The 22,223-nt window shown below is 35.3% G+C and overlaps 6 protein-coding genes and 1 non-coding gene across 7 annotated transcripts; 3 read left to right on the top strand and 4 right to left on the bottom strand.

The window, feature by feature from the left end:
• Positions 1-340: 340 nt before the first annotated feature.
• LOC141722205 (transcription factor MYB20-like) lies at positions 341-1,526 on the bottom strand. Its single transcript, XM_074525031.1, has 3 exons — positions 1,265-1,526; positions 1,056-1,185; positions 341-955 (listed from the first exon to the last, which is right to left on the bottom strand). Exons 1-3 carry the CDS (start codon positions 1,395-1,397, stop codon positions 478-480), a joined length of 741 nt encoding a protein of 246 aa, XP_074381132.1. The 5' UTR covers positions 1,398-1,526; the 3' UTR covers positions 341-477.
• An 873-nt stretch (positions 1,527-2,399) lies between these two features.
• LOC141711880 (GRAS family protein RAD1-like) lies at positions 2,400-3,971 on the bottom strand. Its single transcript, XM_074514582.1, has one exon. It carries the CDS (start codon positions 3,969-3,971, stop codon positions 2,400-2,402), a length of 1,572 nt encoding a protein of 523 aa, XP_074370683.1.
• A 2,468-nt stretch (positions 3,972-6,439) lies between these two features.
• Positions 6,440-6,519, bottom strand: TRNAL-UAG (transfer RNA leucine (anticodon UAG)). Its single transcript has one exon. It is a non-coding gene; the product is annotated as a tRNA-Leu (tRNA).
• Positions 6,520-6,990: 471 nt separating this feature from the next.
• Positions 6,991-8,827, bottom strand: LOC141671773 (uncharacterized). The gene is made up of 2 exons (XM_074478119.1): positions 8,695-8,827; positions 6,991-8,081 (listed from the first exon to the last, which is right to left on the bottom strand). Exon 2 carries the CDS (start codon positions 8,041-8,043, stop codon positions 7,114-7,116), a length of 930 nt encoding a protein of 309 aa, XP_074334220.1. The 5' UTR covers positions 8,044-8,081; positions 8,695-8,827; the 3' UTR covers positions 6,991-7,113.
• A 1,344-nt stretch (positions 8,828-10,171) lies between these two features.
• On the top strand, positions 10,172-16,677 carry LOC141711871 (uncharacterized). Its single transcript, XM_074514571.1, has 15 exons — positions 10,172-10,232; positions 10,334-10,417; positions 10,501-10,575; positions 11,331-11,384; positions 11,479-11,631; positions 11,699-11,881; positions 12,205-12,318; positions 12,449-12,526; positions 12,627-12,949; positions 13,006-14,008; positions 14,102-14,349; positions 14,413-14,557; positions 14,811-14,919; positions 15,061-16,094; positions 16,172-16,677. Exons 1-15 carry the CDS (start codon positions 10,172-10,174, stop codon positions 16,675-16,677), a joined length of 4,170 nt encoding a protein of 1,389 aa, XP_074370672.1.
• A 228-nt stretch (positions 16,678-16,905) lies between these two features.
• LOC141711861 (uncharacterized) lies at positions 16,906-17,814 on the top strand. Its single transcript, XM_074514560.1, has one exon. It carries the CDS (start codon positions 16,906-16,908, stop codon positions 17,812-17,814), a length of 909 nt encoding a protein of 302 aa, XP_074370661.1.
• A 662-nt stretch (positions 17,815-18,476) lies between these two features.
• LOC141711853 (uncharacterized) lies at positions 18,477-19,412 on the top strand. The gene is made up of 4 exons (XM_074514547.1): positions 18,477-18,620; positions 18,713-19,001; positions 19,120-19,216; positions 19,319-19,412. Exons 1-4 carry the CDS (start codon positions 18,477-18,479, stop codon positions 19,410-19,412), a joined length of 624 nt encoding a protein of 207 aa, XP_074370648.1.
• Positions 19,413-22,223: the final 2,811 nt, after the last annotated feature.

Here is a 22,223-nt window from a genome sequence, read left to right as displayed (position 1 = left end):
TTCTGCACTTGTCCTTTCAAATGGATCTTTGTACTTCATTTTCTTATCATATCATCGATTATAATCATTTATAGTCATCTTCATAATATTATAGTGAAGTCATTTTGGTTAGTTATCATCCTATCCCCGATTTTTACCCTTTTTACAGGGGTTTTCCGCGTTACCATTTGCTTGTGTCGATTATCTTTATCGTTCTTGTTCTTAGTTTTCTTACTTCAATTATCTAAAAATTAAATCATTTTAGACTTAACTGTTAACCCAAAGATTTTGGTTTAAACATATCTACGTCTACATATTTTTATTTTACAAAAAAACATCATTAAAATTAAGATCTTGGGGATAGAAAAACTTCCTGACTACAAGCATGGCTCTCAAACTGACAATGTAACATAATGGAATTTAACATTTGAAAGGAACAAGATGCAAATTAGTGCAGTCAAAGAGCAGTAGTACACGTTTTATTTTCCTATAGTTTTCTCAGGACAGAAAACCATGTCCAAAATGATTATAGCCACGCCATGACACTGGATTACTATTCCATTGTCGAAGATAATCTGCAGACTGGAGCTCCTCATTGCCCTTGTAAAATGTATTGCCAAAATCTGTTTTCTCGGAATTTACTGATCCCCCATCCAAACTTGTAGGCAAATTGCTGATATCTACAAGTTTTATATCTTGAATTCCCAAGCCAGGACTGTATGTCCCTTGACTATATGGAAATTGATTAAACACTATATTATTTTGTAAGTTAACACCCATATTAGCCTCGTCTGTAGAAGAAAAAGATTGATTTAGTACTTCCGTTGTGCTCTTACAATTGTCATGGTGGTTAAGGGGTTTGTGTGTCAAGGGATCTAAACCAAGAAGTTTTAGTTTTTTCTTGATTCTGGTGTTCCAGTGATTCTTGATTTCATTATCTGTGCGGCCAGGAAAATGTGCAGCTATCTTTGACCACCTACAAAAACACAAGTACAATGTATAAATTTCTTGGCCCCCAGACCCCCCCGGTCATCCCAAGATTATGATTCTAAAAAAAAAGAAGTCTCGTTAATTACCTGTTTCCTAAGCAGGAATGGAGGTTGATGATCATGTCTTCTTCGGATTCTGTTAGTGCTCCTCTCTTTAGATCAGGTCGTAGGTAATTAATCCATCGTAGCCTGCAGCTTTTTCCACATCTCAGCAAACCTGAAGCACCATTAAATTGTATTAGTATAAGAAACTAAGCTACTTCTTTTAGTGCACCTGTACCAAAAACGAAAAAGACCTGCAAGCTGTGGAACCGTTCTCCAGCATTGTATGCCATTATTAAGAATAAAGCTCATGAGCTTATGATCTTCTTCGATGGTCCATGGACCTCTCTTCAGTCCGTTCTTCTCACAACAGGGTTGCCTTCCCATCCTGCTCGGATAAAGTGTCACAAAAGAACAAGAACATAAATGGAAGAGTGGGCAATGAAATGTTGATCTGCAACACTAGGGGTGTTTATATATACTCCGGGAAAAGATTCTGCCAGGTAATACATATATAAAATGCAAAGTGATTCTTTTAGAAAGAACTAATGATTGAACTAAAAAGCATCAGCCATCCACAACTAAAAGCATTATGTACAAAATATGACTTCTTAATTGATCACAATTATTGTCATAACAATTTAAAACACTAGGTGCAAGGAAATTGAGGGGGAATGGATCAAATAAACAAGAGAAAGGAACATAGAAACGACATGGATCCTTGTTGTTTACATGTTTAAAACTTTCCCACCAAGTTTAATAAGTTCAATGTTTTAATGGAAAGTGAAAGATTAATAATGTTGAAGATTCCTTTGTTTCCCTTTCGGTTGTCCAGCTCCATTAATGGGAGGCAACTCCATTTCTTCTAATGAGGGTAAGTGGTCTTCATTGTCCAAGTTCTTTGAACCAAATGCAGTCACTAGCATCAGGTACAGAAATCTTTGCTTGATTATCCCTGAGTGCTTTAAAGATTGCGTTCTTATGATATCCTAACCTTTATCAATCTGGCCTCCATATTAAAAGTTCAGAATTGAAGACATTATTGGCTTGTCTGAAATAAACTTCGATTCTTTGGACATTTTTGTACTCACTATATCAGAACTATGCTTGGTAAAATTGTGTATGTGACTGAGAGATATGATTTGTAGAAGTCAGATTACATTGAATGTTTCTATGGTATTATTACTTATGATGCTTAACAAACTTTTTATTTATATGATAAATGTCAATTGCAGAAATTTAAATACCCACACACTCGTGCATCATCGAGCATAAGCCATCAATCTCTTGTTACCAACAGAAGAAGAGTAATGCCAGGGATTATTTTAACATATAAAGCAAGAAAATAAACACACAAAACTAAACCTGCACTGAGCGGTAAGAACAATGTCAAACAGAGGAGCATTTCCAGCACGAAGCTGCTATAATTGGTTTAGATTTCCAACCAAGAATCAAGCACCCCTTTTCTTCCACAGTTGTATAACCCTCACTAATTTTCATATTTTCCAACCATTGTTTGGTCTGTGTTAGTTTCTTTATAGGGGCTGACTGAAACCCTGCACGACTCATTCGCCTACGCCACTGATCTGCTCGTTCATGACGTTCCACTCTAGCTGGCCCTTCACAACTAACAATGTTCTTAATCTCGTCCGCAAAGTAGAACTGTTCGATCTTAGCTCGCCTTGTGTCATACCTTGGGAGCATTGTATCCAGTGAGTCAAATATTGCAGAATAGTAGTGCAAGGCCTCCATGAACCTGCCTAGAAAGAAAGGTCCATTGTGGCTGGAGTCCTGTTCAACCAGAATAAGATACTTAGGTGAAAGCTGATGGAGTTTTTGCAGGACAGCGTTCAATGCACCTCGGCTTTCTTTTACAACACAGTGCAAATGAAGGATGCTATTGATTACCAAAACTTCTCCCTCAATTAGCTTGAAAGCTCTTGGCTGCAGATTTTCTAAATTGCATTCTACTACCGAGAACTCAAAATTAAGTCCCAAGCTAAAGGCATATTGCTCTAGGTCATCCCCAATCTCTTGGAGGTGCTCAGCGCAGTTGCCCACACCAGTTAAATGTAGGCGACGTGGTTTTCCTGCTCGGTTGACTAGGCTGTACATCAGACTACGCCACTGATGACCATGTCGAAGACCAAGGGACATTCCCAGGTCCACAACATGAACAGAACTCTCTCCCTCAAAGGCTTCCAGTATCATTGAATTAGCTACAAAATGACCAAATTGGATATGCGGGCAAATGTTATACACAAGGCTTAAGGCTTCTTCTTTCTCTGATGAAATGGCCATCGTTTTCAAATGTGGAATCACAACTCCTACTGTCCCAAGAGGCTGAACAAGAGCTAGCCGGTCAGAGAGGCCTTGGACAAAGCAGGAAGCAACTCTCTGAAATGATGTTCCAAAAACCAGTGCATTAGACCGTAGTTCAGACAGCAGAGTTGAGGCATGTAATTTATCACGACAAGCTACAGCCTCAGCGCAGGCAATGAGCAGCTGAACAAGTCTCATACCATCTGCATTTCCCTCTTCCTTGACTTCATCTTCATCACCCCCTATCAATGCTGCAGCTGCTTCTTCCATGGTTTCAGCTGCCAAGTATCTCTGCGTGTAAGCCCATATATGATCACGAAAATGTGGTTTTGGCACACTGTTCAAGCTCTCTGTACTTCCACTGTTGCTACCACTATAAAAGTCACTAGTACTACTACTATAGAAACTTTCCTCGCTTGAAACAAATTCATCAGTACATGGTGTCTCCTTCAGCCTCTTAGAATTCTGGGTTTCGTTTAAGAAAGGAATGAGGCAGTCCGAGAAACTTTCCCCAAAATTGAACCGGTAAGGGGTGGAATAGCGTTTTGCACCAGATAGTTTGTTATCAAGAAACCTTGCATGGATGTTTTTATCATCATTATCACAGAACTTTGATTGCAGATAGAATCCAGGAGCCATCCTACCACATGCAAAGAGATCTCTCCTAGTATGAGGAAACAATGGTCTGAACATAATTTGCTCCAAAATCGGTACTTATATATGCTTCTTCTTGTACAAGGGGGGATGATATCTATGCTTCCTAATGGGGTCAATGACAATTAAATTTTTATTTAACAAAGTGCAATGATATTGAGAGTTGTACATCTCCAAGAAGGCATAGAACAATGAGCAACATCGATCAATCAAAATATACATTTTAGTCATAGTTTAGCTAGAATCCCCCAAGTTTTGGAGTTTAAAATATCTTAATACCTTGTATTAATACTACAGCTCAGAATCAAGTTGCAAAAATTATTCATTATTCTACTGTCACTTTCTCCATCCAGTATTCCGCCATGCAAATGTTCCATTCCTTAATTCAATACTTAGTACTATTATATTACAGCATGTTTCTTTAAACAACTCTGCATTTAAACAAAGAAACAATGAAGTCCTTGGGCCTTAAAAATTATTATTAAGACTCGAAATGGATTGTACAAAGAACAATAAGTTGGTTAGCCGGCTGACAGAAGACGCGTGATTTGTAATAGGCATGCGTCTGGACAGCTTTTAGCCGTTTATATGGCACATAAACAGACTATTTTCTGATGTCCTTGATATTAGCTATCGTCACTGTGATTGCATTATGATATAAAATCTGCTGTAAAAAGAATTTACACAGTCGGAATCTAGTAGCTACTGTAAGAAATGAATGTTTTATAATCTAACTCCTTCTATATCATGTACATAGTATATCATCTGAAATAAATTGAGGGAGATCTATAATTTGAAGCAGCAGGCTCTACTAGGGTGTGTTAGGTCAACTTTCATTTCTTTCAATATTGCATTTCATAAATGTTTTAAGTTTCAAAACATTTGTTAGCATATTTCCCTCAGAACCATACATAGTATATCCTTAAGTTTTCTGGAACTATAGATGTGTTCAAACTGAAACTTTTTTACGCCTATCAACATAATAATCTTCATAGCAAAGTGGACATGAGATATTATGGTATGGATTCTTGTTATTTCACAAACGTCATTATGGTATCAAAGCCACCACCAGTCTGCCATTAAGCCTCAGAATCAAAATGGATGTTCCAAATTTACAATTTTTTTACCTAAATGCATTGTGACAACTCAGAATCACCATGAAGAACCTTTTGTTAAAAGCACTTATAGTGCCTTTGTCTTGCAATTTTTTTCCGGCTAAAAGCAGAAGATTCAGATGCCCACACACGATAATAGGTTTGGGCATGCATTCAACTTCTTTTTACCTGCAGAAGACACGTATCCAGTAGATTACAATGCTAGGATGAAAACAATTTTTGCACTTTATGAGGAATGTTGATATAAATTTTTCATAATAAGAAAACAATAACATTCTCAATCAAAAAATAACAATAACCTTCCAACTTGATCTCATAAGAAATTTACTATTTAAATGTCTTTAACGTTCAAACGCTTGTCTGATTTTCCCAAAGACACCTTTTTTTTCCTTCCTCGAGTAGTCAAGTTCTGTTGGTCACATGACAAACTGGGCTTATAGAGTGCTTTCTAAAATGGTCAAGAATTTCTGTGTTGTATAGCTTTAAAGTAGTTCACCAGATGACCAGAGAATAGGACAAGTAGTATAAGATAAATAGAGCTAAAAACAGCCTTTTGATTGAAGATGCAACATTGAACTGCATAAAACTTTTTACGAATCATACATAAAAAAGAATCAGCCGCCAAATTCAAGGAGTAAGTGATTTGAACAGATCGCTTGCATTCCATCTCGGTGTAATCATTCAATATGTTTATTTGTAAAAATTCATATCATACATGTCTGTGTTTTGGTAGTAGGAAGAAAACATCAGACTTAACAAGAAATATGATCCTGAGTCTTCGAAAGCAACATCAAAATTTATCCAAATGAACATGACATACTTACTACCTACAGGAAACAAGGACGATATGATTGCAGGAAAGAAGGACGATATCATTGCTTCAGATACCTGTTAAAATAAAAAACTCATCGAATTTTTATCAGATTTTTTAACAAGATTTTTGACCCACTGGAAGCTCAGTTTTTTCTTGAAAGACTTGGCCTTGCCTGAACCAGTTTTTCCCTGCCGCTGAAGATCCCTCAGATTTAAAAACATCCATGTCTTTTTTCCTCTTACCCCTACTACCTTTCACATTATTTGATAAGCTTAAGTAAAATCTTTGCTTTCAAAAAAAAAAAAGTAAAATCTTGAAAATCTAAATAGATTTCTAGTTTATTATCCAAATTTGGTGTCAAAAATACATTTAGGGTAATTTTGACACCAAATTTGTTATACTTGAAGATGGTATAACTAGATGGTATAACTAGATTCATGCAGCAATCTTTTGCAGATTTTCTTTGTTGCATGGGGGCTGCAAAACCATTGTCAAATATCGCAGAAAATAAAAAGAAAAGACACTGACAGCTGTGGGATTTGAACCCACGCCCTTTCGGACCAGAGCCTAAATCTGGCGCCTTAGACCACTCGGCCAAACTGTCATCCTTGTTGAATGTTGGTTTTAATAGAGTATTAACTTGTTTTTTGTCAATAATAAACTATTAACAAACACGTGGTACTGTTATTTGTTGCTTCGAATATGAGTTTGTGTTGGTAGTTGGTAGTTGGTACACAAAACAACACTTGCATATTTACCTCTACATCTATTTTCTAATAGCATAGTTGGGGTGGCAAGTATCCCGAGTTGTTAATTTATTTAGTTTAATTTTTACTTTTAATTACTCCTCCATATAATGGATATCCCAAGTTATAATGCTAAATCCATCTGTGATATATTGGGGACAGTAAAATTATATCACTAACTGAAGTGTGAAAGTTAATTTTATGTCTTCATTAGGAATAATTTTATAAGAAATTCTAAAATACCCAAAAGCGTTTCCTGATGAAGAGTTGTTACCATTGAGACATTGTGAGAATCGGGATCCTTTTGGGGGAGTGTAGCATTCCCCTAATTTCATATTGTAACACTATTTGTCAATAATGACTAAAAGATGAGAATACATGCATTGTGATTTAGGCAAATCGAACAAATATTGGAGCCAATTGATTAACTAAGAACCAAGAATACCAGCATTTCACCTACAGAATTCCACATGACCAGCTCTTTCTCTACATAACAATTTTGATGCCTCGGCTAATCTTATGCTTTTAAAAATTACTGTTCCGGTCTGTTTATGTGTCGACGCTGGTTCATACATGTTGGCTTCTTTCTCCTGCCCCATGAGTAGAGCTTTTCTCGCTGGAATAACATTTTCCCACCAAAATTCATGTAACATTTCGTGTATCATATTCCAATATTCACGATCTCTATTAACTCGAAATATTGTGCTTCCATTTGGAGTCCAACAATACAAGTCTGCCCAATCTCTGTCCATGATCTCCATCTGACCCTGTACTTGAGGCATGTAATAGAATGGCATAGTTGACCAGGGTTGTCCTAACTCAGGCTTCCCTTTGTTATATGGACACTTTACTTCCAAAATCCCACCACCAGGAGAACACCCGAGTAGACCATCAGGAGAGGCACCAATCCAATCAAATTTCTGCTCTGCATGCATTGCAAATCCCAGGGAGCTCACGTCACGGCAAGTGATACTTTTGTACTTTTCAATAGCTATCGCTTCGTTAATGACACCCCACTGCATTGCACTGTTTTTACCATCTTCTGGTGATCGAACATCCGAAGTAAATACTTTCTCATGCCAGAGTTCAAATCTCCGCTTGCCTTTCCACATTCCCAGAGCAGTACTGAAGGTACTAGTTGTCAACTTGTCCTTCCTAAGTGCAAACCACTCTTCAGATCTCTGTGGAGCATCTGATTGGGTAATACAAGCATGCACTAACGGCAAACGATGCTGAAAAATCGAAACTCCTGCAGATAATAATGGTGCTGCAGCAGTCGAAAAACTTCTAAGAAACTGTGTTTGAATTTTCCTTCTCCTGGGCAACATAACTGGTCTTCCATGATGTATGCTTCGTATTCCACTGAAGCAAGCATTGGTCATTGTTGCAATCACTTAAATAAATAGTCGAAAGGAAGATCCTGCGACCACCACAATCTCAATATATCAACAGAAGCAAGCATACAACAATATATTCTTTACACTCAACACCAACATAATAACCGATTAACTTGTTGTGAATCACACTATTTTAATAGAACCACTCTGGACATCACCTCCCTACCCCCACCCGACAGACGTGATCTCTATTCGGATATAATTATCTTGTAAATTACTATATCTGTAGCTTTAATGCCCCAATCACATCAATAGATTATTTCTCGCAATTAGCCTACACCCGATTATCATTTTTAAGAGAATAAAGATTCCGCAGTGCAAATTACTATCAAGAACAATAAAAATAGATGCAATTGAACCAACTAATTAAAATTTAAGGCAAAGGCTACAAGGTGTTTGATTATATTCCGCAATGAAATAATCAAATAAGAAACACTAATACATTAAAATTAACAAAAAGATAGTAACTTTTTACCATGGTTTCTATTTGGATTCTACAATCATCAATTTAAGAGCAATATTTTCTTTAAAAAACTAAACTTTAATTAAAAAGTACAGAAACAAACGGTGTGCGTGAACATATAGATACATGTGTGATTGCATACGTGTGTGTGCATATGCAAAGGGAAATGGTACCTTTGGATAGAGCTTCCTGCAGAATTAGCTGCAATCTTTGAAGCTCTCTAGAGTCCAATTAGACAAAAAAAAATCAGACGCAACAATGTCGTGTCTATGAAGAACTTTTCCGATATTTTTTCTTAAGTTCTCTATTTTTCATTTGATTAGATTTATTAAAACTATTTCATAATCAAAATACAGGTAAATCTCGATAAATTATAATTATTGATATCGGAAAACATTTAATATTAATAAATAATTAAGTTATTGATATGTTAATAGTTTATTACTTTATCGATTATATACGGTTTTAATTGTTTAACATTTATTTGCAAATATATGTCCAAAATATTATTAATTACCGTGAAGCAATGGATTCTGAAAAAATTATTAATTATAAAGACAAAAATGAAGTAAAATAGTTGAATTATGCACAAATAATTAGTTATAGTAGATAAAACGAGAGAAGATGAAGCGTTGGAGTCGTTCCGAAGAAATGATGTTGTCCAAGTAAAAACGACATTGTATAAATTTTTCTTGCAATATCTATACTATTTTATTAAATACGAAATAATGAAAGTTTGGTTGGTAGACGGCCTGGTCACCATAATTATAGTAATATCTATATATCTTAATGACTACTCCTTAATTTACCCATGGGTAAATAAGTTTACCTATGACCCAAATCCTATATATTTTGCCATATCCATGGACAATCCAATTAACTTCAATTGACCCATCTTAATCACTAATTACCTATTTTTGAATTTCAAAATCAGCCTATCTATGGAAAATAATTTCAAAAAAATAAAATAAATCATGCATGATTTGCTCATTCTGTTACATCACTCTTTCACTATTCCTCCAAACTCTCTCTTTCTCTCTCACTCTCTCTCTCTCTCCCTCTCTCTCTTGTGCTCGCTCTCTCTCTCGCGAATTAGAAGCTACAATGGATGACCATTGGATCTGAAAACTGAATCTTGGCACTGAAACGTTATCAGAATCATGGAATCTCAAGGTATTGCTTATCACCAGTTTCTAATTTGCTGTTGGATTATTATCTGTTATTTTTGTCATGCGATTCACCGAACTATACATTATGTACGTTAATCACTAGTGGTAGGATCCAAACGTGTTCGTGATCGTAATACGGAAAATATTTTGAATGCATCGCACACCTCAGGTAATCAAGGTATGAAATCTGATGACCATGTCTCATTATTACACTTTTTATTTTGTATTTGATAATGATTTTTCAGTTTTTGTCCAATCAGAAAAAAAACATCGCGTCCATGGCCGGAATGTAGATTCCATTCTTATAGACATGACTAATTCTCAGAGTGCAGATAATTACTAGATGATTTCCTCCTGCAATGATTCATGTAAAGTTTCTTCATTTTACTGACGTAGTTTGAATCTAAAAGTTATTATGCAGACGTTAATAAGTTTATCTTTATTCTTTGCTTCAGTTAAACCCGAATCTGATCCAATAAATATGCGTGGAAATGCATTGTCAAATAGTAGCAAGGAGAATCAGAATCCACTAATTTTGTCAGGTTAAGCATCTCTCAGCCGATCAACTATTGAACATGGCCAAAGTCGGACATTCTAACAATTTTAATGTATAGTTAATGTTGTTTATTTTTGATTGTTACAGGTACCAAACCGCAGTCGTTCAATCAGTCTTTGAGGACTAATAATGCAGAATATCTTAGCCGTAATCCTCTAAAAATAATTAACGGTAACTTGAATTGCAGAACAGTCATGTATGTTAATAGGCCTGGTATTTTAAGTTAACTTTGTATTCCCCTTTAATGGATGCAGGTAATTCTGCAAGTCGGTCTCCTTTGACACCCTTATCAAAGAATATCGAATTTAGTCAGAATTTACAGTCTACAGGTTTGTCCACTTTGAATGATTTTTGTTTGCTTCTTAATGTAATACTAATGTTGTGTTTACACAATACCATGATCAACATTCAGTGGAATTGAAAATAAGTTTTTCTCTATTCTTTGCTTTAGTTAAACTCGGATCTTATCCAATAAATTTGAGTGGAAATGCATTGTCAGATAGTAGCAAGGAGAATCAGAGTCCAATAATTCCGTCAACATATAAAGCATCAACTCTTTCTTTTTGAGTTTCTAACATAAAAATTAACTCAGCTTCTGGGTGATCATTTATTCTCCTTAAGTTAGAGTTTTCAGTTTTGATCCTAGTATTTTCAAGTGTTTGATCTTTATAACTAACATACAGTGTTTTAAGAAATCCTTAATCACAAATATCATCGGTATCAAAAGCATGTATAGTTTGAGATACATTCATCTCAGTAGTCTCAAATTCACTATCAGCATTTTCAATGAGAGAATAGTTGACCAAGTATTGAACATGGGCAAGGTCTGTCGTATACTGCGGTTCAGATAAAACTCTGCTTCCGAACATTCTAACGATTTGAGTATATTTAATGTTTTTTATTTGTGATTAATTGAGGTACCAAGCCTTCACCGTTTAAGCATTCTTTGAGGACGAAAGTCTCAGAATATCTTAGCCCTAATGCTCTAAAAACAATTAATAATAACTTGAATTGCAGAACATACATATATGTTATTAGGCCTGATATTTTAAGTTTACTTTGTATTCCCCTTTCATGTATGCAGGTAATTCTTTTAGCGAGTCTCCTCTGACACCCCTATCAACAGATCTCGAATTTAGTAAAATATTACCTGCATATTAGTCCACTTTGACATGTTTTTATTTGCTTCTTAATGTAATACTAATGTTGTGTTTATACAATACCATGTTCAGCATTCAGTGGAATTGAAAATAGGTATCTTAAACACACAGAGCTGCAAGATATTAACGTTGAACTATGTAAGCAACAAATCTCCGAAGATTTTCCATTGTGTTTGGAAGATTTAGGCAAACAGTCTCTGCGCACTCTTGACACGACAAAGGCTGGTAAATTCCCAAGTTTACATTTATAGCTAGAATATTCTTAATTTTAATATACCTTTTGATTATGCAGTTCCAGTTGTCGGTAATTACCAATCCAGTGATAAGGATAGATTAACCACCGGACAGATGTTAATGTCAACTCTCCATGAAGTTCAGGTTGACAGTAATTTCCAACCCAGTTTTGAGAAACTAGGTACTGACGGATATTGCCTCAATACTAAACCAAATGCAAAACCAAACCTGAAACAACCTGGTAAACAATAATAAGTGTGGTCAGTTATTTTTTTTTACTAAAGAATCTTGTTTGATAATATAAATGTCTTTACTGGAAATTGCAGGAAAAAAAACCAAATAAGGGTGCGTCGAAAGAACTGCAGTTTTAAGGAACACAAAATATTCCTGAGTACACTGACGGATGATCCAACTTTTAGCAAAAGCATTGTGCACAAGCCTGTTGGAACTGCGTCACCTTCACATGCTTCTCAAACATCAGGCACATTTTACTTGACTCATGGTTGGAAAAATTTGTGTTTAAAATTATATGATATTGGCTGAATTGGTTATTTTTTTCTCCAGGTAAAAGAAAAAATAGGTTGTGCGGAAAGAGTCTGCGTGACAGAGAATTACTCGATAATTCTCCATACACGCCACCTGGAAACACTTCACGTTCATATTGTTCTCAAATATCAGGTCAAAACATAACCAAAGTTATTTTTTATTATAGCTGTCCATGGTTGTCTTATTGTTATATTGGCAAAAAACAATTTTTAAATTGTTAAATTCATCGCATAATTTGATAAATTTTGGGTCAATTATGTAGGTGTACAGATAAATGGAGAAACATGCGCAACTCCTGATACTCCATACGTTCATAAATTACGACCCACGGGATTTGAAGGTGCGTTTCAAAATCAAAATTGTAAATTAGAGATGCTTACTATTTATGCAAATAAAGATAGTAGGAGTTGATCTTATTAACAATGTTGTTGTTGTAGCAGGAGAACAACGAAATATGGCAGCTCCAAAAACTAATCAAAGTGCCAAGAGTACTGTCACTTTTGTACTGCCCGCATCCACTATATTTAAACGATCACAAGTAACTTTAGATTCCAGCAGTGATAACGCTGTAAAACAACAATCCAAAAAAACCCGTGGTAAAATTAGTCCAAGTTCTTCGGCATATGATACATCTTCCGTAAAATGTTATTATGAGCAAGGAGAAAGTTCAGGTTCTAAGAACTTATTAGGAGAATTTAACAATGTTGAAGATTGTGACAGCAGCGACAGTGATTGTATATCTAGCGGTAAGAACTTAAATTCAGTTTCATTCTTAATTACTCTGATGTTCCACAGTCATAATAATTTCAAATTTTGTAGGTGATTGTGAGTTGTGACGATGTTGATGTACATGAATTTGATAATATTGTTACTAAGTGGAGTGAGTACCTCGATGTCGGTGATCCTGATAGAATTTGTTCAAAGTGTCAGACCATCATGTGGAATCATGAAAGAAATAATAAAAGTGCGACCAAAAAGCCTCCAACTTTCTCTCATTGTTGTAAAAATGGTCAGATAATTCTTGAGAAAGAAAAGCAACCTCCTGAGCCTCTCGCTTCACTCCTTACTGGTGGATCCCATTTTAGGCATTTCAAGGAAAATATTAGAATGTACAACTGTATGTTTGCCATGTCTTCCACCGGAGGTCAAATTAATCGTAGTATCAATCATGGCGGTGCTCCTTACTGTTTCAAGGTAAAATGTGTAAATTACCACAGTATAGGAAGCTTTGTACCACTTGATGGTGAGATCCCCAAATTCTGTCAACTATATATATATGACACTGAAGATGAAGTACATAACAGAATAAATGCCGTTAAGGGAGGATGCGATGCCGTGGATGAAGATATCGTTCAGTCGTTGTTAGAAATGTTGGATAAACATAATCGTTTGGTCAAAGGTTTTCGTATGGCACGTGAAATAATTAGTCAGAATGCAGTTGATGAATTTAGATTGGTTCTAATATCTTCGTCTTCCGCATCTGGTCGACCTAACCATATTGGTCCATCGCATGAAGTTGTCGGGTTGATTGTCACTGACGAGTATGCTAAAAGATGCAGGGATACAATAATCCATTCGAGAACCAATGGATTGGAGAGAATTTTTGAAACTGATCCACGGTTTATGCAGCTTCAGTATCCTATTCTTTTTCCTCATAGAGACATCGGATATTACCGTCAAATCCCTTTAAACAGACCAAATCAAAAAAATCAGAAACAACGTCAGAATACCGAAAATAAAGATCCGGATGAAAAGGGGGAGAGAGAATTCATCACGATGAAAGAATATTACAATTATAAACTCATGATGCGGCCTTCGAAAGGTATATTCAAAATCATGACCTAAATTTGAACACTTATATATTAGTTTTTTCTACCATTCTAATTTTCTCCGAAATTATCTCATGTATATTCAGGTTTGACTCCACATCTGGGAGGTCGTTTATGGCAGCAATATGTTGACGCATTTACTGCGATTGAGCAATACAGACGTGACTGGATCAGAGGTCACCAGACTACAATTCGTTCTGATATGTACCACAACATACGAGATGCACCAAACAAGGGTGACAACAATCCTGAAAATATCGGCAAGGCAACAATTTTACCAGCCTCCTTCACTGGCAGTAAAAGATACATAAACCAGTATTTTAAGGACGCAATGGCAATTTTTCGAACACTTGGACACCCATCATTGTTCCTTACGATGACCACTAACACAAAATAGCCTGAAATTCAGAGGATGTTAAAGTTTCTACCTGGTGTTGATGTTGTTGACGCACCCGACGTCGTTGCAAGGGTATTTAAAATGAAAGTTGACCAGCTTCTTGATCAAATAAAAAATAGGAACTGCTTTGGACGTTGTATTGGAGGTATGCTATTTTCAGGATTTCTTCATCTAACAATTTTTTTATGATTTAAATTTAATATGACATGTATGTCAGGCTTTATTTAATTATTTTCATCAATTTCATATTACAGTAATGCACGTCATAGAGTTTCAAAAGCGTGGATTGCCACATGCTCACATGCTAATATGGTTGCATCAAAACGATCGTCCCAAAATAACTGAACAAATAGATAAAATGGTTTCTGCATAAATTCCTGACCCAAGTATTGATCCAGTTGGTTACGAAGCTGTCAAGAATTACATGATCCACAGTCCATGTGGCACTGACTGTGTCAAGTCTCCGTGTATGGTTAAAGGTCATTGTATTAAACATTTTCCTAAAAGGTAATTCATCATCTTTTACATTAATTTAATTTTCCAAAGACTGCTGAAAGAATACAACATTTAATTTTTCACCTTTTAGTAAAACATTCCTTTTAGATTTATTTTAATTAAAATGAAACATCGTTCATTCCTTTTTAACAGGTATAATTCTCACACATACTTTGACGAATGTGGCTTTCCCATCTATAAGAGGGGGACAACTGGAATTACCGTAAAGAAAAAGGGAATTGACCTGGATAATCGGTATGTTGTCCCCTACAATCGAGATCTTCTCATAAGATTTCAATGTCACACAAATTTGGAGATTTGTAACAGCTTTAGATCATTGAAATATCTGTTCAAATATTGTTTAAAAGGACATGATACCGCCACCATGTATCTGAGGAAAAAAATAAACAACAAAAAAGGGTGCACAACCACAATCACTCCTGAGAAACAGCCGCTTGATGAAGTCAAGCAATACTTGGATGGAAGATATGTTTGTGCATCTGAAGCATCATGGAGGATATTTGGTTTTGACATCCATTCCCGATGGCCTTCCGTTGAACGATTGCCAATACATCTACCGAATGACAAGCATGTGTCGTTTAAAGGCTCACAAAATCTACAGGAAGTTTTCGACAATGCTGGAACAAAGAAAAGCAAATTAGAAGCATGGTTTAATGCAAATAAAACATATGCAGAGGCCCCAAATTTAACCTATTCAGAATTTCCAAGCAAGTTTACATGGCATCCACAACCTGGTATCCGGAAACAGAGGAAAATAGGTGATGTCATCGGTAGGCTTGCTGATGTACATTCATCTAGTGGTGAACTATTATATCTCCGCATGCTTCTGCTCAGGATTAAAGGTGATGTATGTTTCGATGATTTGAAGAAAGTCAACGACCATGTTTATAACTCCTTTCACGAAGCTTGTGTCGTGCTAGGTATCCTCCAGAATGACCAGCAATGGCGCGAAGCTATAGGTGAAAATGCGCATACATCCATGCCTCCACAATTATGTGCCATGTTTGTCAACATTTTAGTATACAGTCCAATCTCTAATCCGCGTAGCCTTTGGGAAGCTCATTGGGGATGCACGTCAGATGATATTCTTCTTGTGAGGCGATATCTCACTGGGAATCCAAACCTTTGTCTATTAGATATTGAGATCCAGAATTACGTTCTTGCAGGTATGAGCTGTTAATAATGCTTTGTACATGTTCCATGTTTGGATTAATGTTATTAAGTTTTATTAATGTTATTGCAGAGAGAGAGAAATTATTGAATGATATTGGTAAAAGCCTTAGAAACTTCCCAGATATGCCATATCCAGGAGATGCTTTTTTTTCCAACTCTGAGAATATACTAATTCTTGAGAAAACATCCTATGATACAGAAGAAATGAAGAGAATCCACACAAGAAATCATAGTCTTCTCAATGATGAACATAAGATAGTCTATGATTCCATTCTTGACAATATCAACCAGAAAAAAGGTGGTATTTTCTTTGTTTACGGAAGTGGAGGATGTGGAAAGACTTTCTTGTGTCAGACACTGTGTTGTCGATTACGATCAGAGCATAAGATTGTGCTTCCCGTTGCCTCATGTGGTATAGCTGCCGTGTTGCTTCCTGGTGGAAGAACCGCACACTCCCGCTTTCACATTCCACTCAAGCTTGATGAAAATTGTTCTGCCGGTTTAAGATACGGGACTGATATTTCTGAGCTACTTCAGCGAACTGATTTAATAATTTGGGATGAGGCTCCTATGTAACATCATCATGCTTTTGAATGCGTTGATCGATCCTTGAGAGATATTATGTCTGCTATTGATAAAAGCAGAGTTAAAAAGCCATTTGGTGGTATAACCATTATTTTTTGTGGAGATTTTAGGCAGATACTTCCTGTCATTCCAAAAGCGTCAAGGGCTGAAGTTGTCTGCTCTACCCTCAATAAATACAAGCTTTGCGAATCCTGTGAAGTATTTTTATTGAAGTAAAACATGCGGCTTAATGCAGGAAATAGTGATTTGGAGAACAAAATCATTGCGGACTTTAGCAAGTGGCAGCTTGATGTCGGTGATGGCAAAGAAACCAATATTTCTCCAAGTCCAGACACTGGTGAAATGTTAATAAAGATTCTTGATCAATATATCGTTCATACGTCCGGAGATCCAATCCAGAAGCTTTTTGAAGTGACGTACCCAGATTTTATACAAAATATCTCTTCACATGAATACCTCAGATCAAGGGCCATACTCACACCTACCAATATCGTGGTGGATGAGGTTAATACAACGATACTTGAAAAAATTCCTGGCATGGTTTACACTTATCTGCGTCAGGATTTAATTAATGATGCAGGTGATGATGATAATGATTTTAGATCCGCGTTTCCAGTTGAGTATCTAAACTCTATCAATATGCCTTGCATTCCTAAGCATGAGTTAAAATTGAAGGTAGGAGTTGTCGTCATGCTTATGAGAAACTTAAACCAGATCATGGGATTATGCAATGGTACAAGAATGATTGTGAAATACTGTAGGAAAAATAGTATTGAATGTGAGATTTTGTGTGGCTCTCATGTTGGAACGAAACATCTAATTCCTAGAATTGAGATGATTCCAAGTGACACGAACTGGCCGTTTGAATTTAAACACGTTCAGTTTCCGATTCAAATATGTTATGCCATGACGATTAACAAAAGTCAGGGACAATCACTTGATACGGTTGGGCTTTACCTTCCTAAAGTAGCTTTCTTGCACGGACACATTTATGTTGCAATATCCAGAGTGACACGACCTGAAGGCCTCCATATTCTTATAGATAGTGATGATGGTATTAGCACAGATATTAAAAATAATATAGTTTTTGAGGAAGTGTTTTACAATCTTCCAAGTGTAGACAATTGACATGACATATTAAGAACTTCTTGTAACATTTTTCTATATTTCCTTCTTAACTCTAGATTTATTGTGTTTGATATATCAATGGTGTAAGTTCAACATCCAAAATGTTACACTTTTTTTACTGCACCCGTGTATGAACATAATATAAACAATAAATCTCCAATTATTTTGTCTATTAAAAATATGTATTATCTGTTTGATTAGGAAGATTTTCTTAATTGTTTATATATTGTACATATTTTATTAGGAATTGGATTACAGTTTTCCCTTTTTCCGTTGGCAAAAACCCAAATGATAAGGTTGGTTAGTTGTCATAGTCACATCAAACACTTACCTTAAGAATTATCAGCAAATTAAACCGGGATATTACTCTAATTCTCATTTAAAGGAATAGATTTGCACTATCAATTTCAAGCTAAATTGTTGGCATCTCCCTAATGCCTTGCTGGTTAAATATATTTTTAACATTTTTACAGGAGTTTTGTCATTTGCTAAGCATCATCCTTTTTTTCTCTCAAGAGTTCAACCATTTTGTACGATCTTCAATTCTTTAAGCGATTTATACAGTTCTTAGAATATTGAATGTATAAATATCTTACCTGCTGAGTTGTTATTAAATTTTTGAATAAACTTTTTTCTTGCTCTTCTTATAGTGATCTTTTTCAATGGAATCATTTGATCGTCTATCCAATCTCGACAAGACAAGCACTAACTGGAAAATTAAGGTCAGGGTTACCAGGATGTGGGCTAACATGACTTTAGAGACGAACTCATTGAAAGGCTACAATCTTATTCTCCTTGACGATGATGTATGTTTTAAATGTATTCATCTTTGCGTTTTTTGCTGTCAATCCTTTTTTCCAATATTATATATTTATGTCATTTAATTATCTAAATGTAGGATAACCATGTTCATGCCTTTGCCTATCATAACATTTGGAATGGATTCAGCACGAAAATTATGGAAGGCGGTGTCTATGTTTTTGACCAGTTTGTAGTTAAAGATCCTGTTGGAAACTTGAAGCATGTGCAGTCAACGCTCTGCATCAGATTTACAGGCTCCACTATTGTGAGGACTGCTGATGATGATGGCATGATCCCTTCACAAAAGTTTGAGTTTTTAGACCTGGGAGATTTGTTTGCAGAAGCAAATAAATATCTTCCTCAACAGCAGCCTGAATTTGCAATAGGTCTGGTAATGCACTCTTTTAACTCGATATTGTCATAATTAACTCATATGAAACAATTCTCCTACAATTATAAGACAGTCTACTTTAATATTATGTAAATAAATTTTGTGTTAAACAGATATTATTGGAGTTGTGGAGGAGTATGAAGGTTTGAACAAGCTTCATACTCGATACGGAGATAGGGACATTGTGAAGTTTAGAATATGCGATTCAAGGTAATGTGCATATGTATATTTGATCAGTAGTGTAATTACGCATATACACCGCATATTGCTAATAGATTATTAACATATATGATATCTAAACCTATTTTGTAGTAATGCCCACAAAGTTACTGTTTGGGGTGATCTTGCTGTGTCGTTCAACAACAAGATGGCTGGAAATCCCAAAAACCGATCATTGCTTTTATAACAAGTACAAAAGTGACTACATTTATGAGTAAGTACTTATGCAATCAAATCTATTACACAGTTATATTCTTGCTGATTAAACAATTAACTTTATTCCCATATACAAATTCTGTTCAGATTGGTACATTACCATCTACTCATCGACATTTTTTAAATCTATTGATGATGAATCTATGAATGATATGAGGCAGAGGTAAAAAGTAAATTTAGAGTTAAAATTAACTTATCGACGTTTTGCTCTATTTTTTAATTTCTTCTATATGTTTAGGTTGCTTGAGGAAGGATATTTAATGAAAAGAGACAAATTGTTCCAAGCTAAACAAATTGAACTGTTTCCTATATTATTTGAAAAATTGTCACTCAAAGATCTTAATGAGAATCTGACATACGATCACCTCAAGGTATTGCATTTATATAATATTCAGAAATGGTATTTTTTATATGGTTGCTTTGTTGTTAAATATTACATTTTCATCGTACCCCAGAAAAGAATTTGCTGCACCTTTAAGATCATTAAGGTCGATGAGGAAACAAATTGGTGGTTTTATAGCTGTAACAAATGTCTCCACGAGGTTGAGCGCATTGGAACAGTATTCAAATGTACCCATTGTCCTCAAAACATTCCCGTGTCTCCGAAAAGGTAACCTAACTATTTCAATTTATTGGAAATATTGGTAGGCTTGATACTGTTAATTAAAGCCTAAAAAAATAGCTAACTATTTTCTCAAGATTTCGTATCATGGTCCTTGCCGAGGATGAGATATTTTCCTGTAATATTGTTTTAAATGATCGAGTTTCTAGAAGAGTTCTTGGAACAAGTGCTGCAAAGGTGGTTTCTGATTACGATAAGGTAAATAACTATTGAAATAAAACAGCTGCAGCGTCACCATGTTATACCACATATGCATTCTTATTTTCTACAACTGTGTTCAGGATTCCTCCAAAGCCTTTCCAGAAGTGATTAAATCATTAGTCGGAAGACTATTTTCAGTTGAGCTCGGTCTGACAATATCAAACGTTGTTGAGGATAATAACATCTTTTATGCTGATGATTTATATGAACCAACAATGAACACTCCAAATCCTTCTGAATCTCCAATTATGTCCGAAGATTATTCCATCAACATGGGTTTTGAAGTGAGATTATAATGCGGTTATGTTACATTTGAGTTCTCTTTAGTATTCCCTGCTAAATAATAATATTTGCAGACTTTCTTATTAACGGTCTTTGCATGTATAGTACTCTGAAGGTGATGACGGTAATGGTACTCCAGGCTCTGCTAAATCTGTTACCAAAAAAATTAAGAAGGTACTGACAATAACTAGCATCCTATGTTAGACATCCTTTTTACTTGTATACCAAAGTGCTTTTCGCTGACTAGGAATTGTCCTTATTCATCACTCTAAAACTATGTCCACCTAATTTGATTAATGAATATGTCACTTTTGCTTGCAGGAAGGTTGATAGCATGTTTCAACTTTGAGTATTTTCCAGAGCTTTCATCTTGCTTATGGCTGAATTATTTTTTACAGTTATTGTCCACGTGACATTATTTACAATTTTGATTGCATAACAATATTTTTACCCTGTTTTCAACATTTGTTATCTATGTATTTGATTTTTAATCCTTCATAACTGTGATCAGCATCATCACACATAAATAAAAGTTTGGTTTACAATATTTAAATATTACCTTGATCATCTACGTTTAATGAAGCATGGTTGAAGCACTACTTTTATTAAAAAGTAGTCCTTATTTATCAAGGACCCTGTCGTACACCATTTAATTTGACATTCAATGTCGTTTATGGACATAAGATTTTATAATGGAAAGAAATGTTTAATTTCAAATTGTATAGAGAAAAGATCATTTCTTCAAGAGAAGACAAGTTCTTAAATTTGACTCGAAACATTCATGATGAGCAGCTTTAAATTCAAAATAAAGGGTTAGACTATATGTTTTAAATTCCTCGCATTACTCAATATTAAAATTTACCAAATGTAACTACTTACCATCTCATTATACCTTAATTTTGACATAAATCAATACCTTAATTATGGCAATCCTGATTCACACATTGCTTTATTTAGGATTATGATATAATATGTGTATTGTTTGTGATTTGCAGAGTATACCACAACCTATAAAAATTATCCTAACTGCCTACAATCAAGATGACAATATCTTCCTTTAAAATTGGTGTTATTGAGTATCTTTACCATATTCAAAATCGATCCTATTCTACTTAGACGGTACTATATATTCAGTAACTTTCATAGTTATTCTACACTAAAATTGTTGAAGAACATACAGGTTTGTACACATATTTCTCTTCAATTTCAATAAAAAATACTATACATCATACATTAATCCTATAAACATTTATCATCTTTCATCCAGGTATGGATGACCATCAACATTTGTCCGATCTGAATGCCACTCAAATTGCATGGACGTTGAAAGTTAGGGTGACAAGAATGTGGAGGTCACTGATTGGTCATGGAGAGGTCTCGAGGCACAATCTTATTTTACTCGACTGTGAGGTATGATTGCTTTTAATCTGTTGCAAGTAATTGAGTTCACCACGTTTCTATTTTTCATATTCATTATTCATGCATATACTCTCTTTATATTACAAAATACGCACATGGTTGCAGTTGTTTTACCTGCTATTTGGAATCAATTTGCCGGACTTTTGATTCCAGGAACCTTATACCGTACAAGGAACATATGTATCATGCCTGCAAATGGTTTGTACAGGCTTGTGCGTAACACAAACTATATACAGTTCCTACCCATCACTATTGTGG

Source organism: Apium graveolens, chromosome 1, assembly GCF_009905375.1.
Source record: "Apium graveolens cultivar Ventura chromosome 1, ASM990537v1, whole genome shotgun sequence".
NCBI classification, from domain to species: Eukaryota; Viridiplantae; Streptophyta; class Magnoliopsida; order Apiales; family Apiaceae; genus Apium; species Apium graveolens.
This window is presented reverse-complemented; position numbering and strand designations above follow the sequence as displayed.

Bases quoted from the DNA above. Each gene is read 5' to 3' on its own strand.
- LOC141722205 (XM_074525031.1), bottom strand. From the start codon at position 1,397: ATGGGAAGGCAACCCTGTTGTGAGAAGAACGGACTGAAGAGAGGTCCA. The intron at 1,186-1,264 runs GTCTTTTTCGTT...ATGGTGCTTCAG, and splicing joins AACGGTTCCACAGCTTGCAG to GTTTGCTGAGATGTGGAAAA. The intron at 956-1,055 runs GTAATTAACGAG...GTGTTTTTGTAG, and splicing joins CATTCCTGCTTAGGAAACAG to GTGGTCAAAGATAGCTGCAC.
- LOC141711880 (XM_074514582.1), bottom strand. From the start codon at position 3,971: ATGGCTCCTGGATTCTATCTGCAATCAAAGTTCTGTGATAATGATGAT.
- LOC141671773 (XM_074478119.1), bottom strand. From the start codon at position 8,043: ATGACCAATGCTTGCTTCAGTGGAATACGAAGCATACATCATGGAAGA.
- LOC141711871 (XM_074514571.1), top strand. From the start codon at position 10,172: ATGCGTGGAAATGCATTGTCAAATAGTAGCAAGGAGAATCAGAATCCA. The intron at 11,632-11,698 runs GTAAATTCCCAA...TTGATTATGCAG, and splicing joins TCTTGACACGACAAAGGCTG to TTCCAGTTGTCGGTAATTAC. The intron at 12,950-13,005 runs GTTTCATTCTTA...CAAATTTTGTAG, and splicing joins GCGGTAAGAACTTAAATTCA to GTGATTGTGAGTTGTGACGA.
- LOC141711861 (XM_074514560.1), top strand. From the start codon at position 16,906: ATGCGGCTTAATGCAGGAAATAGTGATTTGGAGAACAAAATCATTGCG.
- LOC141711853 (XM_074514547.1), top strand. From the start codon at position 18,477: ATGGAATCATTTGATCGTCTATCCAATCTCGACAAGACAAGCACTAAC. The intron at 19,002-19,119 runs GTCTGGTAATGC...TGTGTTAAACAG, and splicing joins GCAGCCTGAATTTGCAATAG to ATATTATTGGAGTTGTGGAG. The intron at 19,217-19,318 runs GTAATGTGCATA...CCTATTTTGTAG, and splicing joins TTTAGAATATGCGATTCAAG to TAATGCCCACAAAGTTACTG.